The sequence below is a fragment of the Doryrhamphus excisus genome, chromosome 10 (genome assembly GCF_030265055.1).
Source record: "Doryrhamphus excisus isolate RoL2022-K1 chromosome 10, RoL_Dexc_1.0, whole genome shotgun sequence".
Taxonomy (NCBI): Eukaryota; Metazoa; Chordata; class Actinopteri; order Syngnathiformes; family Syngnathidae; genus Doryrhamphus; species Doryrhamphus excisus.
The window spans coordinates 1,176,515-1,193,719 of NC_080475.1; the positions used below are offsets into that span (position 1 = coordinate 1,176,515).

The 17,205-nt window shown below is 39.7% G+C and overlaps 1 protein-coding gene across 1 annotated transcript; it reads left to right on the plus strand.

Moving 5' to 3' along the window:
* Nucleotides 1–1,055: 1,055 nt before the first annotated feature.
* paqr7b (progestin and adipoQ receptor family member VII, b) lies at nucleotides 1,056–10,212 on the plus strand. Its single transcript, XM_058083648.1, has 2 exons — nucleotides 1,056–1,209; nucleotides 7,136–10,212. Exon 2 carries the CDS (start codon nucleotides 7,142–7,144, stop codon nucleotides 8,198–8,200), a length of 1,059 nt encoding a protein of 352 aa, XP_057939631.1. The 5' UTR covers nucleotides 1,056–1,209; nucleotides 7,136–7,141; the 3' UTR covers nucleotides 8,201–10,212.
* The last annotated feature ends 6,993 nt before the right edge of the window (nucleotides 10,213–17,205 follow it).

Below are 17,205 nucleotides of genomic sequence, written 5' to 3' on the forward strand. Positions count from 1 at the left end.
CTGGATGGGACACAAAAATAAATGAATAAAAATTTAATAAAAAAATAAAATAAGACTATAAATTTGTCAGACTTAATAATATTGTTGACTACCTACATTTCAAGATACTACATATATGCACCTACACATGCATCATAAATGTTATTTCTGTGATGAATAAACTTTGCTTTGGTTCCGATTTTCTACAATAAAAGCTTTGATAAAACATTCCACTGTTCTCAAATATTTTTATTTTTCTACACAAAATAAGATGGAAAATAAATAAACAAATCAAGAATAAAGAAAATCAATCAGTAATAAATATAATAATAATAATAAAACAGCAAATAATAAAAACTTAAGAAACCACATATAGTTGGTGGGTAGACAAATTATTTTTTTCAGATTAAAATTAAAGCATTATTAGAGCCCTGTAGACATGACAAAACACAACTATAGTCACATTTATACTATTTTTATTTACAACATATTGCGCAACTGCAGGGTCTTGAGACACATGCTAACTCGCAAACTAGAGAGCTAGCGACCTAAACGGTAGCCTTCAAGTTATTTCCTTTAAACTTAAATAGCCAAAAACTTACCACTTCCACACGGATAGGGAGGATAACTATTAACAGTTATTTAACCTTTAACATGAACATGAATCAAACGTGATAATTTTTTCTGAAAACTAGTGTCCTGCGGGCCACATTTGGCCCAGAACAGTTTATTTTGAAAATGGATTTAGTTATGGTATGGTAACACTTGGTGCACAATTCACGAGTCTTATCACAATGACTTGATAATTTACTACTTACTTTAATATACAGTACATATATATGGCTACAAATTAATATGAGAGACATGTTCAACTGCAATAGGTGATGCACTTGATGACCTCCCCTATGATGGAAGTGTCATCTTAGTGCTACAAATCATTTGGCTGTGTTAAAACGTCTCGGTTGAGTGGGCGGGCTGATTTAGCCAGACCCCTAAGTCTCATTGGCGGAAACGAAACATGCCGCTCACCTCTCATTGGTTGGATGAGCCGTGTGTCAAAAAGCCTTGACATCCTTGCGGACGAGGAGTCTGCGCGGTGCGGTGCGGCCAAAGCACTGTCCCCTCTCACGGCCATCCTCTATCCGTGTAACTCGTCGCACAATGTTTTTAATATTTCATCAGGCTGTATGTCCTTCGTAAGACTTTGGTTTGACTCCACCATTTTTTCAGGTAGGTGAGTCTTTTTTCTGGTTCGTTTTAACGCTCGGAGATGATAAAAGGGAGAGCTCCGTTGAAATACGCCCGGAGCATTCCAAGCACAGACATGTGAAGGGTTATCTCGCCAGTTCCACACTAAACTATTCATCTGCTGAGCTAAACCAGCACCGCTAAGGGATCAGATCTGGATTTTTTTTTAAAAAATGCACTGCATGTTGAATTTCTACAGTCGATCAGGTGCGCGATTTGCCAAAGAGTACCACCAATTCAACAGGCCCGGGTCTTTGTAGCTACAGTCTATGTTAGTATCATTCCTGGTTATATTCCACCATTTTTTTCTTGCTTATAAATTATTTAAAAAGAGTGCACACAACCTTTTGTTGAGAAAAAAGGGTGTGGACGTCGGATGGATAATGTTACGTAATCTTCTACCATTCATCACTATACGCCTTTTCCTCTTGGTGCCCCCAACACACACACACATACCTCTGGGAAATCGAGTGCTTATTGCCATTGCATTCTATTATGATCGATATTAAAACCGTATAAATATCAACACTTCTCACCCATTTAATTGAATGATATCCAATACAGCAACAGTTTAAAATGTGCTTTTAGGGCAAATATAAATGATATCGTCCATGCCCCTGGCCATACTCCTAAAGTGTATGTTGAATTTAGCCGTAATAATATCCATTACCCCACAACTGTGAATATAAAACGACTTTTTCTAAGCATTTCTAATATTTTAAAGATAAGAGTTCTTTTAAATATGTAGCACACACGACTAATGAATGTAACACGCTAGCTAACTGAATGTGTAACAGAAATAGCACATTAGCATTTTGTCACATGTTCTTGTTCATGTGATATTCCTTCTTCTACTTTTACTTTATTATTCCAGTATTAGTATACAATCCAATATACTTCATTCTAAATAGCACAGTATCTTACGTTTCACAGTAATAAGTGCATTTAATGATCAATTATGATACTGATAGCCATATCCGGTTAGCATTACAGCTGTTAGGTTAGCTCGCTTAGCTTAGCTACATTCATAAGGTGTCATTATTTTTTTATTGTACATACAAGCAGTGTGGCTAAACCGCCAATATTCACACACATACATCGCTGTATGCTACTCAAATATATCATACACAATTAACTCTAACCTGTAACAACAGAAATAGCACATTAGCATTTTGTCACATGTTCTTGTTCATGTGATATTCCTTCTTCTACTTATTAAAATTATTCCAGTATTAGTATACAATCCAATATACATCATACTAAATAGCACCGTATCTTACGTTTCACAGTAATAAGTGCATTTAATTATCAATTATGATACCGATAGCATTACATCTGTTAGCTTAGATTAGCTTAGCTACATTCACAAGGTGTCATTTTTTTATTGTACATACAAGCGGTGTGGCTAAACGGCCAATATTCACACGCGTACATCACTGCTGCTACTCAAATATATCATACACAATTAACCCTCACCTGTAACAACAGAAATAGCACATTAGCATTTTAGCAATTAGTCTTGTCCAAGATGTGATACTCACAGAACTACATTGCGTTGAAAACTCATGAACCGTATGTTTTTGTCGCCGTGAATCCGCCATCTTGTGTAGCACAACCTTGTTCATTTGCGACTTTCGACGTTTTTACTGATGGTTTCGGAAATTGTGGACACAATAAGGCATTAAAATGCCCTACTGTGCGGCTGTAAACGACCTATATATATCTATACACTGCTGCTAAGTTGTGCTACACAAGAGTGTAGCATGCAGATTTTTGGAGAACAGCACACGTTTTAACAATGCAACTGTTAAATTTACATTTTCTTATCCTTATATTTGTTGCTAACTTGTACAACTTGTCCAGCGGGTATCGGCTACATCTCTTCTGGTCACTGTGGTGAGTGGTACTCACTTGTTTAGAAGTTCATTGACGATCCTTCATTTATCACGTTTAATTGGTTCCAGGCCGGACTGATAAGTAAATTTAGTAAGTAAGTTTTAGTAAGTAAGATTCCTTACTTTCTAAATCAAATATTTTTGTTGTTAAAACATAGAAAACCTGTCACCAGTTTTGTAAATGGTGCTAAAATTACATGTTTAGTATTTACATAGTGGTTATTTGCTTGAAAAGCATGCTGGGAGCTGGCATCACTCTCGTCACTGGGAGTGATGCCAGCTTCTGTGCATTCTTTGTGTATGCGTTGTGTACCTGTTGAGTGTTAAGTTGCTGTGTGATGGTTTTAGCATTATTTTTTTTATGAGACTGTACGTCAGACTTATAGTAAGTAATGACCTCCTGTTGGTTGATGAGTTAGTTACTTGGTTGAAACATGATTCTGGACTGAATACTTGGACTTGGACCCGGAGGTCCCTTTGAGTTGTGTTTGAGACCTCTGATTTAAACAAAACACTCTTTGAACACACATCTTTCGTGACTGTGTCAGCTAGCTAGCCACTGGCTGGCTTTTTAGTCATTGCCAAAAGTTTTGCGATTGACACAAATATTAATTTAATATTAACAGCAATTAATTGCAAAGTCCATCTTTGTCATGAAAACAAACTTAATCCCCAAAACATTTCCACAGTATTTCAGCCCTGCCACAAAAGGACCAGCTGATCTGTTAGTGATACTCTGTTTGACATAGTTGAGTGTTGACATGAACAAAGGCTGGTGAAGATGCTATCATCGTAATTGAGCGAGTATGGGTGGTGCTTGAAATCTTTTTCTTTCGTCTGTTAGCCATGGTTGCCTACGAGGAAACACATAGTGCTTCACTTAAACCAACCATTTATCAAATTTACTAATAACTTCATAGAGAGAGGTTGATTTGATTTGAAAAAGGTTTCAGGGTCCCCAACATAGTCCAGGAAGCACCTGGACAGTCTTCAAAATTTGATTTAGTTACGGGATTAGGACACCACCAGTGCAGCGCTTGCCCAGGAATGGTAGCATATAGTAGGTATGAGTACATCTGCATGCATAGTTAGGGGGAAGATTTGGCCTGGTGTCAAGAAGAGCGCATAGAAGACACAGAATGGTGTCCTGCAAAAGTGTCATTGGACACTTGAAGACTGGAGTAAAACCATTTTCTCTTATGAATTCCCTTTCTGATAGTTTGGGGGGCGTCCAGGAGAAAGCTTGTCCAGATAAGAAAATGCGAGCACGACCATCACTCTTGTGTCAGACCAACAGTAAAAACATCCTGTGACATGCAGAGTTGGTTCTTTACCCCAGGAAATGGCCTCACTCACAATTTTGCTAAAGAAAACAAGCATGGATAAAGAATGGTACCAAAACAACACCATAGCAGCTTCTCTCAACCATCCAAGATGAGTTTGGTGACAAATAATTCTACGTGATATCTACGTGGCTTCTGGAACAATATGATAACTATCTGAAAACTGAAATAGCAGACTTTGTGAAAATCAATACTCATGTGTCATTCTCAAAACCTTTGTCCAGGACTGTACATCCAAAATATCAGACATATTGTCACATTGATATTACTGTAAGAGTTGTAGTAGTATATTACAAAGAAGTAGTATATTATTGTACGGTCACAAGAGGGCAGCAAATGGCAATACAATTATATGATGGCTCTTTGCCATACCTATGTGTTTATGAAATAACCAAATAATACAATTTAGTAATCCTACAATAACACCAAAATATACTGTACATACATTTGATACAATGTCAGCTATATGTTTTGTTGGTGTCCCATGCAGAAGCCATGTTTATATTAATGACTGAACCATTTGCTGTCTGGAACAGGGGGAGGTAAACTCAAAATGATGATACATTTCTAATATATCCATATTTCTATTTTAATGTCAACCAAACCTTAATATAGGGGTCTCAAACACGTGGCCCGCGGGCCAAATGTGGCCCGCAGGACACTAGTTTGAGGCCCCCGCCTTGATATGAAAGTTTAATGTTAGTGCGGCCCGCTATATGGTATCATGTACCCAGAATTTTTTTTTTTTACGTTTGATTAATGTTCATGTTAAAGGTTAAATAACTGTTAATAGTTATCCTCCCTATCCGTGTGGAAGTGGTAAGTTTTTGGCTATTTAAGTTTAAAGGAACTAACTTGAAGGCTACCGTTTAGGTTGCTAGCTCTCTAGTTTGCGAGTTAGCATGTGTCTCAAGACCCTGCAGTTGCGCAATATGTTGTAAATAAAAAAAGTATAAATGTGACTATAGTCGTGTTTTGTCATGTCTACAGGGCTGTAATAATGCTTTGTTCATTTTAATCTGAAAAAATAATTTGTCTACCCACCAACTATATGTGGTTTCTTAAGTTTTTATTATTTGACCTTTTATTATTATTATTATATTTATTTATTACTGATTGATTGATTTTCTTTATTCTTGATTTGTTTATTTATTTTCATCTTATTTTGCGGAGAAAAATAAAAATTAAGATATTTGAGAACAGTGGAATGTTTTATCAGAGCTTTTATCGTAGAAAATTGGAACCAAAGCACTGAAAAAGTTTGTATATTTTTCTGTTTTTAATAAAAGCGTTTTTTTTTTTTTGGAAAACCTAATGCGGCCCAGCCTTGCCCAGACCCTAGCTCCAGTGGCCCCCAGGTAAATTGAGTTTGAGACCCCTGCCTTAATAGGTTCTTGTTATGCATGTTTGCTACTATCTTTGTAATCCAGAAACTGAATTATAGTTTCATTTTGCAGAACTGGAATGTTGCATTTATGTGTGAAATTAATCTGAAAAGGGGTGGGTCAGACTTCGTGTGTGTGGGCGCCATCTGAAGTGTGGACGAAAGATGAAAAGCCCCATTGAGACAAATGATGAATGTGAGCAAGTGCAAATCTTTAGAGCTATTTGTGTCAGGGTTGGAATAATAGGAAACATAACTTTTTGATATATATTCATTTGCAATTTTGCTCATGTTAATTGCTTTTTCTTGAAAAAGGCAGCTAGCAAGTGTTTTCTCCCGTCTAAGAATTGTGTAGCTAAACTGAGAAAATGTCTTAAATGTCTTAAAACGCTTTAATGTGTTATTTGAGAGTATAGTAGTTAGTGGTGTAGGTTTTTTTGTCATGTGTATTAAAATTATTGTGATTTTTGGTTGCAATCTGGCACCTTCAATAAGAATGGTTGTGCAATTTGTGCTAAATATTTTATATTTTATCTCTTTGGAACACCAGAGGAGTAGTTTTGTCTGATTGTTTTTGTGTGTTTGCAATTTTCCAAACAGTTTGCGGGCTGGGCTCACAATGGCCAAGCAACCATTGGAAGAAATAGAAACAGAAATAGATTTTTTTCTTATTTTAACCTTGTATTGGTACTTGCCTTGCACATTTCTTAAGGATACCTTGTGAGTGTTAAGTTGCCGTGTGATGATTTTAGCATTCTTTGTAAGATAACACGCTGAGTCAGACTGTTGTATTGAGTAATAACCTCCTGCGATTTCTGATGGGTTGACTATGGGTCTGGGCGATATTGACCAAAACTCATATCCCGATATATTTAGGTAAAATATCATATATCAGATATATATATCAATAGTAGACAAAAATAGACAAAGTTAAAAATACTATTCAATCTTCAGTGCAATAGTGGTGCACTCACGATAGTCTCTGCAGCCGGGTTAGCGGCGTTAGCGCTTCCATCTCACGTCCCCCATGACGACAGATGGTAAACATGGTTGATGCCGTCTTTGAAGACCTTTATACTGTCTTTTTGCTGTTCTCTCCCGCTATGCTGCCTCTCCACCTCCATATTTTTGTAGGGATGTCCCATCATTTGACATAACCAGTTATAAGTTTAACGAGTAATAAGTTTATGGAATGAGCAGCATGTGCTCTGACAAGAACAGGGCAGGAAAAAAAAAAATTGTGTAGTATTTTTTGCATACTTCTTATGGCCATCTTCTTCTTGTAGATTGCTATGGCGACGGTGGTGATGGAGCAGATCGGCCGCTTGTTCATCAACGCCCAGCAGCTGCGTCAGATCCCTCAGCTGCTCGAGTCGGCCTTCCCCACGCTGCCTTGCACCGTCAAGGTGACCGACGTTCCCTGGGTGTTCCAAGAGCGTCACATCCTCACCGGCTACAGGCAGCCGGACCAAAGCTGGCGCTATTACTTCCTCACCCTCTTCCAAAGGCACAACGAGACCATTAACGTATGGACCCATCTCTTGGCCGCCCTGGTCATCTTGGTGAAGTGGCAGGAGATCTCAGAGACGGTGGATTTTTTGCGAGACCCTCACGCTCAGCCCCTCTTTCTCATTCTCCTCGCGGCCTTCACCTACCTCTCCTTCAGTGCGCTCGCTCATCTCTTATCTGCCAAGTCCGAGCTCTCCCACTACACTTTCTACTTCCTGGATTATGTCGGGGTTGCCGTCTACCAGTACGGGAGCGCGTTGGCACACTACTACTATGCCATCGAGGAGACTTGGCACGCCAGGGTGCAAGGGCTCTTCTTACCCGCTGCTGCTTTCTTAGCCTGGCTTACGTGCTTTGGCTGCTGCTACGGTAAATATGCTAGTCCCGCCTTGCCTAAGCTTACTCACAAGCTTTTCCAAGTGGTGCCCTCGGCCTTGGCTTACTGTTTGGACATCAGCCCTGTCGTTCACCGCATCTACACCTGCTACCAGGAAGGCTGCTCCGACCCGGTGGTAGCGTACCACCTCTACCATGTGCTCTTTTTCCTCATCAGCGCCTACTTCTTCTCCTGGCCCCACCCGGAGAGCTGGTTCCCGGGAAAGTGCGACTTCATTGGTCAGGGCCACCAAATCTTTCACGTGTTTGTGATGGTTTGCACCCTGATGCAGATCGAAGCACTGCGAATAGACTTCACCGAGCGGAGGCCGCTGTACGAGCGACTTCACGGCGATCTGGCTCACGACGCCATCGCGCTTTTCATCTTCACCACCTGCTGCAGCGCTCTGACTGCTTTTTACGTGCGCAAACGTGTGCATGCTTCTCTCCATGAGAAAGACCATTAAAGAAGGCGACGTTAGAACTCCCAAGTTGCTCTTCGGTGACCGGTCATTTTTATGTTTTATCATCTTAACTGTTTGTGACGGTAGCCTCTGTAACAGAAATAACACCATCAGAGCTGGGAATGGAGTTACGGTGATAAGTCTCCTTTTACACAGAACCCAGCAAAAGTGGGATCTTTCAGGACCGGTTAGCATCTGGTTGCCGGATAGCAACACTAGCCACGTATACATGGACCCAAATATTCCAATTCCATTCCGGTTATTTGCTCAAACGGAAAGAATCTAACCTTTGTATACACCTCATTCCGAAAGAAAAGTGCCAGTCCGAATGAATATATAATCGGATTCACAGGGGTGGAATATTCCTTTCCCCAATCGGATTGATTCAAAGGGAAAGTTGTCAGACTGCGTTCTTCTTCTTCTGTTGTTTATTGGCGGTTGGCAAGCAGCTTTCGTGTGCATTAGCGCCATCTGTGGAACAGAATCTAAACCCTTCTATACGCCATTCACAAGTCCAGTTTTATTAAAAAAGAAAATACATATCTATATAAAACATGTGCCGAGCTTAATTATAAAATATTAGCAAGATTGAACTTTATCTTTTCCTGTTCCCGGGTGCGTTCTTTCAGCGAATGCTGAGATATGACGTAACACGCAGCTCCAGACGTTCTTTGATTTAAAAAAATGGAGGCTAGCAATCGGCACTGGACTGCTGCGGAAAGTTTGTTTTTATCCAAACTAAATTTCAAGACTGGACGAAGGAAAAACTGGCAATACGGAGTTATTCCAACAAGTGAAAGAAAAACTGGAGGAAGTCGGTATCACGTGATGTTGGTGTTTACGCTTTACTGCGCATGCCCCATTGACTATTCTGGTTGATTATAGCGGCGCATGTAGACACACGATTGGAATATTCCTTTCCATGTATACCATTGCTTTCGGAAAAGTCATTCGGAAAGAGAAAAACTCCTCATGTAAACGTGGCTAATGTGGGGGAAAAAGAACGAGTGTCCGGTGTGAAACTTGTCCGACTATTACTGTATTTCCTTTCACACAGGGGCCGTCCTTCCTCTGTTACGTTCTTTATACTAACTCAGATGGCAGTCTATTGGTGGAACAACAGAGACGCAGACAAAAGGCAGAGAAAGTGGCGTTGACCCCATCTTTTTATATATTCAAAGTATAAAAAAATTCTTCATTATCAGTGGAATAAAAATCTAAAAAGGATATAATCATCATAGTTACCATTATCCTAAAAATAGCATTATAACTCTTCTGTTTACCAACCTGCCCAACCTTTGAGTCACGGTCAACAAAGTTAGCACCCCTACAGGTTTATGGGTGCATGTGAGTGGCACAAAGAAAAGCTCTGATTTTTTTTGGGAGAAGTTGTTTAGCACCACCTTCTGGTTTGCTTGTGTAAAACTCTAGACCCCTTATAAGAGAAATGTTGTCAATTGAGAGTGAAGCCAATTCAGTGGATTCACTCTCACTGTTTTTTAAGAAATATATTACTGAATACTGGCTGCACGGAGGTCAAGTGGAGATCGGGAAGACCCGATGCATGCGTGGGTTTTCTCCGGGTACTCCGGTTTCCTCCCACATTCCAAAAACATGCTAGGTTAATTGGCCACTCCAAATTGTCCATAGGTATGAATGTGAGTGTGAATGGTTGTTTGTCTATATGTGCCCTGTGATTGGCTGGTCACCTGTCCAGGGTGTACCCCGCCTCTCGCCCGAAGACAGCTGGGATAGGCTCCAGCATACCCCCTGTGACCCTCGTGAGGATAAGCGGAATAGAAAAAGAACAAATGGAAAATTTTGCGGAAAACCAATATTCCGATATTGTCCAACTCTCGATTTACGATACTGATATCAACCAATACGATACCAATACATGTAACATGACATACCTCCTGTGGTGGAATGAACATATGTGTTGTATACAGCATTTTTCAAATATCGTTTTTTGTGATTGGGAAAAAATATCAACCGATATCAATTTTTTATGCTGTTATCGGACTGACAATTATCTATACCGATAATTATCGGACACGGGCTAATTGTTGTAACCCATGATGTCACTTCCTGTCACTTCCTTTTCTCTGATCATGCCTCCTAAAGGTGATTATAGGGGTGTTATGTAATGTCTAGAGGGCTCTATGTTAAGGAAAAGGTATTTAGGAGGTTCTAAACAGGTTTTTTATGCTCTAACATTTGATTTTTAAATAATAATTTATACATAATATTAATTATTAATAATAATAATGAATCATTTGCCATGCTAAACAAGGGATTACTGTATTGTATTTTTTTCCACAGTCCCTAAAGGCCACATTTTTATATGTAACGTCTTTGTAGCAGTATATGAGATCTCAACCTGGGCCAAAAATCACATCGCATCTTTGGTTGTTTCTCATACATTCAAAGTTATTAATTAACCTGAACAAAAAAAATTAATTCCTTTAATTCCATTCCCATTGGAATTGGACTGATGGGCTTTTTCGTATTGCCTGTGCTCATCCCAGACCAAATGAGGGCAAGTCTCGTCTTGACAAAAGTTGAAAACTTTTTTGACAACCAAATATCGTACCTACTGAAAAGCTACATTTTGAGTGACATTGTCAAACGGTGTTGACGCTGGAACTCTCAAGAGAGGGATGAGAGAGATGCCTGATCTCTTTTTTGTTCCAACAATGTTGATATTTTTACTCCAAGGGCTGCAAGTTCAGCTTTTTGCCTTTTCACCTCCCATGATGTCAAGGCTTTTCTGTGCACTGTGGTCTTTGTTAGTGTGTGATTGTGCTTTTTTTGCTATGATTTTGTTACTGTACAAAGAAATTGTACGTGCCTCTAAGCATGTCTTTGGTATACAATGTGGATGTAATACTGTGGACGTATATAAAAGCTTTTGCTACACACGTATAAACGAGCTGTTTTCCTCCCCAAAAAACTCACCATTTATCACTTTGATCTCCACCTAATAGCACTCAGAGATAAATGCCTATTTTTCTGCAGGAATACAGCACTTTGCCATTTTGCCGCATCCTTGGAAACGTTTCATGTTTCAATGTCTTCATGCTTATCAGATTTAATAGCTACGAATACATCATTTCCTATTGCTGTACCGTTCCTCTGAAATATCCATTTGTTTTGGCTCACTGATAATGTTGCCAAGTTTTAGCTCACAAAATGTTAAATGCGATGTCAAAAAAAAAAACATTCATTCACGGCAGCGCTCTCTGTTCTTGATGGTGTTTAATGAATGTGTTTTTGCAGCACTGATGGCACTACTGAAAGAATTTGGAAGATGCATTGAATGATGTCTTCATGGGAGTGCATGTCGTGGGATTTTAACTGACAATTTCATAATGCACTACCTGAATTAACACTGTATATACTGTGGCTGACTATGTTGGCTATGTTTACATGCATGATTTTTTTATACTATTACTGTCTGTACTTTTTTTGTATTCATATTTGACCACATCTTAATTCATTCAGTTGGAAAAGCGATTCTTTTTTGGTGCATCTAAGTCATACATGGGAACATTTTCTAAAGTTTAAGCCAGGTATTTATTTTAATTTAATTTATAAATGCACTTAAACATTTTTTTTTACCATTGAGCAGATTTGTGAGCAGTATTTTATTTTATTTTTTACTGCAAATACATGGTTACGTATTGTGTAAGTTGCATGCTGTGAAAATAACGAGATGTTAACTGGAACATGCAGCACTAGTATAAGTGAATGTGTAAACAAAGCCTCTAATGACGCCACCCAGGTTTGCCTTCATTATAGAAAGCAGGGTGAGAAGGGCCAGAATGTCTTCTGCGTCTTGACTCGGTGTGTGTGATTGACTGTACTAATGTTCTATATTCAAGAGAAATAAAGTGTTACATTAACTAATTAAAATGTCTCATTCATTGATTTCAGTTAGAGAAGCAATAGTGACTGTAAATAATAATAATAAACAGTGACCATTTCACCAAAAAAGGTGAAAGTAAGAAAAAAAACTCCTGAACTAAATACCCGTACTTAAAGAATCGTTGGGGAACACGTGAGAAGAGGCAATAAGCTGATTGGCTGAAAAACAGGAAGTACTGTAACTAGAAAATGAAAAAAAAACTAGCTACAACAAGTCTCACTTATCAAATGAAGCCATCAAAACTTCAGCAGTGCAGGTGAAAAAAACACGACGATTTATAGTTGCTTGTTTATTTCTAATGTATACTTTGAATTCCCTAATGAATAATTTGACTAAAACAATATAAAAGGGCTCAAGTCAAAAATCAATAGACGAATCAGAAAGGTCTGCTGTGGCGACACCTTAAGGACAAAGCCGAATGAAACAACAATGTAGATTTAGTATATCACGAAATGAATGTTTAATTAACTACAAAAACAACTAGACTATCCGACTTTTAAGAAAACGATTACTGTTTCAAAAAAGGTGTTTTTTCATGTACCTATAGATATACGTAGCTATACCAGTTAGTCCCAGCCGGAGTTTCTACATACTGTAATGACACACTGTCCAATGTCATTCGCGACTTGACCACGAGAGGGCAGCCTCGTACTTTACTATAACAAATGATGTGTTTAATAGTAAAATAATAACATTATCTGTACTGTGTATGTTTTGCGGGAAAACAGCTGTCAAATCTTGCTTAGAATTATGTTTTATTAGTTGTTATTAATTACCAAAAATGTATTCCCTTGTGGATATTATAAAACATACCATAGATGCTTGAAATTAATGTTGAGCAAGTAATATTGACTGTAAATATTTTCCTGGCAAATATATCAAATGTAAATAACAGGTTTGTTCATTAGTTTGGTAAATATAATTGATTTATCACTGCGTTCAACGCGGCCATCTTTGTTTCTTGCAGTTGTATATTCTATATTATTGACACTTTTGTATCAAATATAAGCAAAGAACAATATGTATTAAATGTGTTTACAAGGGGGACAAATAACAGTATTCACTTATGCTGTTCTCTTGGGTGTGGAGCATCATGAAAGATCAGCTACAATTGAATGCAGTACAAATTCATCACAATAACTTCAGTACCGGCTGTTTTTAGACTACAGTTTTGACTGATCTTTCAAGGGACACAGAAGATTGCGTTCTATTATACATATAAGTATGGGAGCCGACAAAAGAAAGATTTGACTTACTTCTTTCATCAGAGAAAAACTTTGTTTCTACTTTTTTTTATTTGTTATTAATCAGCAGTAGAACATAGGTAAGTTTCAGGAAAATATTAGTTCTGGACTAGAAAAGGGAACAAAACCCAGAAAAGGGGTTGTTTCACATTAAAATAACCATATATTTACAAATATAACATATTTAGAACTGAACTTCTTCTTCTTTCTCTTTGGGCTTTTCCCTTCAGGGGTTGCCACAGCAAACCAATCTCCTCCATCCAACCCTGTCTTCTGCATCTGTCTCTCTCACACCAGCTATCCTCATGTCCTCCTTCACTACATCCATAAACCTCCTCTTTGGTCTTCCTCTACGCCTGGACATGTCCGAATCATCTCGGTCTGGCCTCTCTGACTTTATCTCCAAGGCCTCTAACATGTAATATCCCTCTGATAAACTTGTTCCTGATCCTATCCATCCTGGTCACTCCCACTGAGAACCTCAGCATCCTCATCTCTGCTACCTCCAGTTCTGCTTCCTGTCTCTAGACCAAATGATCCCTGCCGTGCTCTTATCAAATGCACTTCTGCCCCCTTGTGGCTGTTTTCATGGCTTCAATTTGCTCTGAAGTGAAATGCATCAGTGGAGAGTTGCATCATCACTTCTTTTTGCCTCATTAAAATGTATAAATACATATTTGGTATTGATTTAGCTAATAAACATCCATTCAATTCACCTTTAAAGACAAAACAGCAAATCTTGTCACATGTCACTAAGACACTTGGCAAAATAAAAGTATCCTTAAATTCTTCAAATTGGAATTTATTAAGTCAAACGCTCCACTTAAGTTTAATGATAAAGAGTACTTGTACTGCAAGTATTGGTAGGCATTTAATGGGATATAATTGACTATGTTAGTGGGTGATGGGCTGTTGGAAGAGTCCAGTTCAACCTACCTCCCCCATGACACCCCCCTGACCCCTTTAGTAAGTGCAAAATCATATGCAATGCAAATTTGAACATCTCTAAAACACATTTCCCAATGATGAAGCGCCACTGTAATGTAAGGCTCAGGAGATGGGCTCCTTTTAATGTATCCACCTTGTATGTGATTAGTTCACAATTTTCCACACTCGGTCCGAACTCTAATGGCAGAGATAGTGATAATTGCCTTACAGCCCGTTTCCTTTCCTCTGTCCATTGCTTCGTCTGGACTACATCAATTTTCACACGTCTGCTTCAGCTTGTCTACATCCTTTCAGCTCTGTCTCGGCATGCCATGCTGAAAAACATTTGCTCCTTTGCGTTCTTCAGTTAATTTGCTTTGTATGATGCGTTGTGTAAAGATTGCCGGGGCAATATTGGTCGGCATGGTCTCGTATCTTTGTTTTTTTTTATTGCAGAATCAACTAGCAAGACAAAGCAGCGACTGTATGTTATTTTATCAAATCTCCTCTGAATTGTTTCCACTTTGTTTTTGTTGTTTTTAATGAAGTTGGAGGCATTTTCATGTGATGACACGATGACTTTCACAAACCCTGGAAGAAACTAGCAGCTGTAAACACAAAACCTAATCCACCAGGCTATAGTTTCTACATCATGAATACGAATTGTGTATGTTCATACACTGGTCTGCTATGAAAATGCTTTACGGCATTTTTAACACACATCTGACCAAAAAAATGTATAATTAATCTTTGTCATCGTCAGTCACAGCATAAAACCCTGTAGCCCAACTATAGCATCGATACTTTTATACTTTTCATAGGCATTCACCAGTTTTCTTAACTGGTATTGAGTTGTGAACTCCTATAGAGCAGCTACACACATTAACCCACACAGAAAACTGTCTAGCTCTTCCAGAATCTGCACCTATTCTAGCTCTATTTGATTTGTGATTTGTGCTAAAACTCATTCATTCATTCATTTTCTACCGCTTATCCTCACGAGGGTTGCGGGGGGGGGGGGGGGGGGGGGGTCGGGGGTGCTGGAGCCTATCCCAGCTGTCTTTGGGCGAGAGGCGGGGTACATCCTGGACTGGTGGCCAGCCAATCACAGGGCATGTTTTTGGAATGTGGGAGGAAACCGGAGTACCCGGAGAAAACCCACGCATGCACGGGGAGAACATGCAAACTCCACACAGAGATGGCCGAGGGTGGAATTGACACCGCTGGTGCTCCTCCAACCTTGTCTGCCAGAGAAGGAGCACTCATTGTCAGGACACACTTTGTCAGAAGCACCACTTTTGCCATGGAGCTCGGGAGAACCGGGACATGAGGGGGTTGCGTCCACCTGCCTGCCCGAGGAGGAGCACTCATTGTTGGACACACTTTGTCAGAAGCACTGCTTCTGCCATGGAGCTCGGGAGAACCCGGACATGAGGGGGCTGCGTCCACCTGCCTGCCTGAGGAGGAGCACTCATTGTCAGACACACTTTGCCGCTGGTGCCGTGGTGGTCAGAAGCCGGACATGAGGGCGCCGCGTTTACTAACTACAGACAATCTTGGCGCAACATCGGTAGTGGGAATGTGGTCATTACATGTTTTTTTTTTTTTTTTTTACATGTTTATATCGGGATATCGGGCGGCATGGCGGTCTAGTGGTTAGCGCGCAGACCTCACAGCTAGGAGACTCGGGTTCAATTCCACCCTTGGCCATCTCTGTGTGGAGTTTGCATGTTCTCCCCGTGCATGCGTGGGTTTTCTCCGGGTACTCCGGTTTCCTCCCACATTCCAAAAACATGCTAGGTTAATTAGCGACTCCAAATTGTCCATAGGTATGAATGTGAGTGTGAATGGTTGTTTGTCTATATGTGCCCTGTGATTGGCTGGCCACCAGTCCAGGGTGTACCCCGCCTCTCGCCCGAAGACAGCTGGGATAGGCTCCAGCACCCCCCGCAACCCTCGTGAGGAAAAAGCAGTAGAAAATGAATGAATGAATATCGGGATATCGCCCAGCTCTAAAATACCTTATTGTCTGATTGTATTACCTTTAATAGTAAGGCAGAATCTCCCTCTGAATGTTCTCAACTCCTGTTTCCATGCCAGAGTGTATTGAACAGAGTATTCTGCACATTGTGGAAGTCTTTAAAGCTTTAGCTCAACTTTCCATAGCTGATATGCTGGTGCTCTTGAAACTGCAAACTAGTTGAGGCGGAATCAACAGTGCCTCTGCTGATTGAGGACAAATAATGCACTCCGTCTTTCCTCGAGTGATTCAAAATCCAGATAATAAACAATAAATTCCAAAGCTCAAAAACAGATGATGCCCATTTGCAGCTGGAAACGTCACGATAGTGCATGATATGCTGCTATGGTCCCTCCCTTATAGACGGTATCTTGTTATGCTATATTTCATACAGTCAGAATTTAATGCAAACATAATAAATTTGCACTCCCACCGAAAGACACTTTCTTACTTTATTTCTCTCTTTGCAGTTTGCCTCTGTGCTACTGGCATCACATTCAGCCTGCCTGCCAGTCAGGTCCATTTATCATGAGCTAGTGGAGGAGATACAGGAGGAGGGTGGAGGTAAGGGGGGGGAGCACGTATCCCCTATGTCAATGTCTCTCTTTTGCCAAAACCCAGAGCTGCTCAAGGATAATGAATTCCCTCCTTGTGTCCCTTAACCTCCTCTTAGAGAACAGGGTTAGACTCCTAACGTACTTGGAGAACTACAAAGTGGAAAACTTCAAGAGGTCTGGACTGTGTGAGTCCTTTAAAGCTGTATTTGTTATGATCGGGAATTGTAAGTTTAAGTACATTTTGTTGAATTTCCGAGCATTTTTAGGCCATTCAATATCAGGAAAATCACACATGACAGGAGGAGGGAAGTGAGAGAATGTGGAGGAGTGTA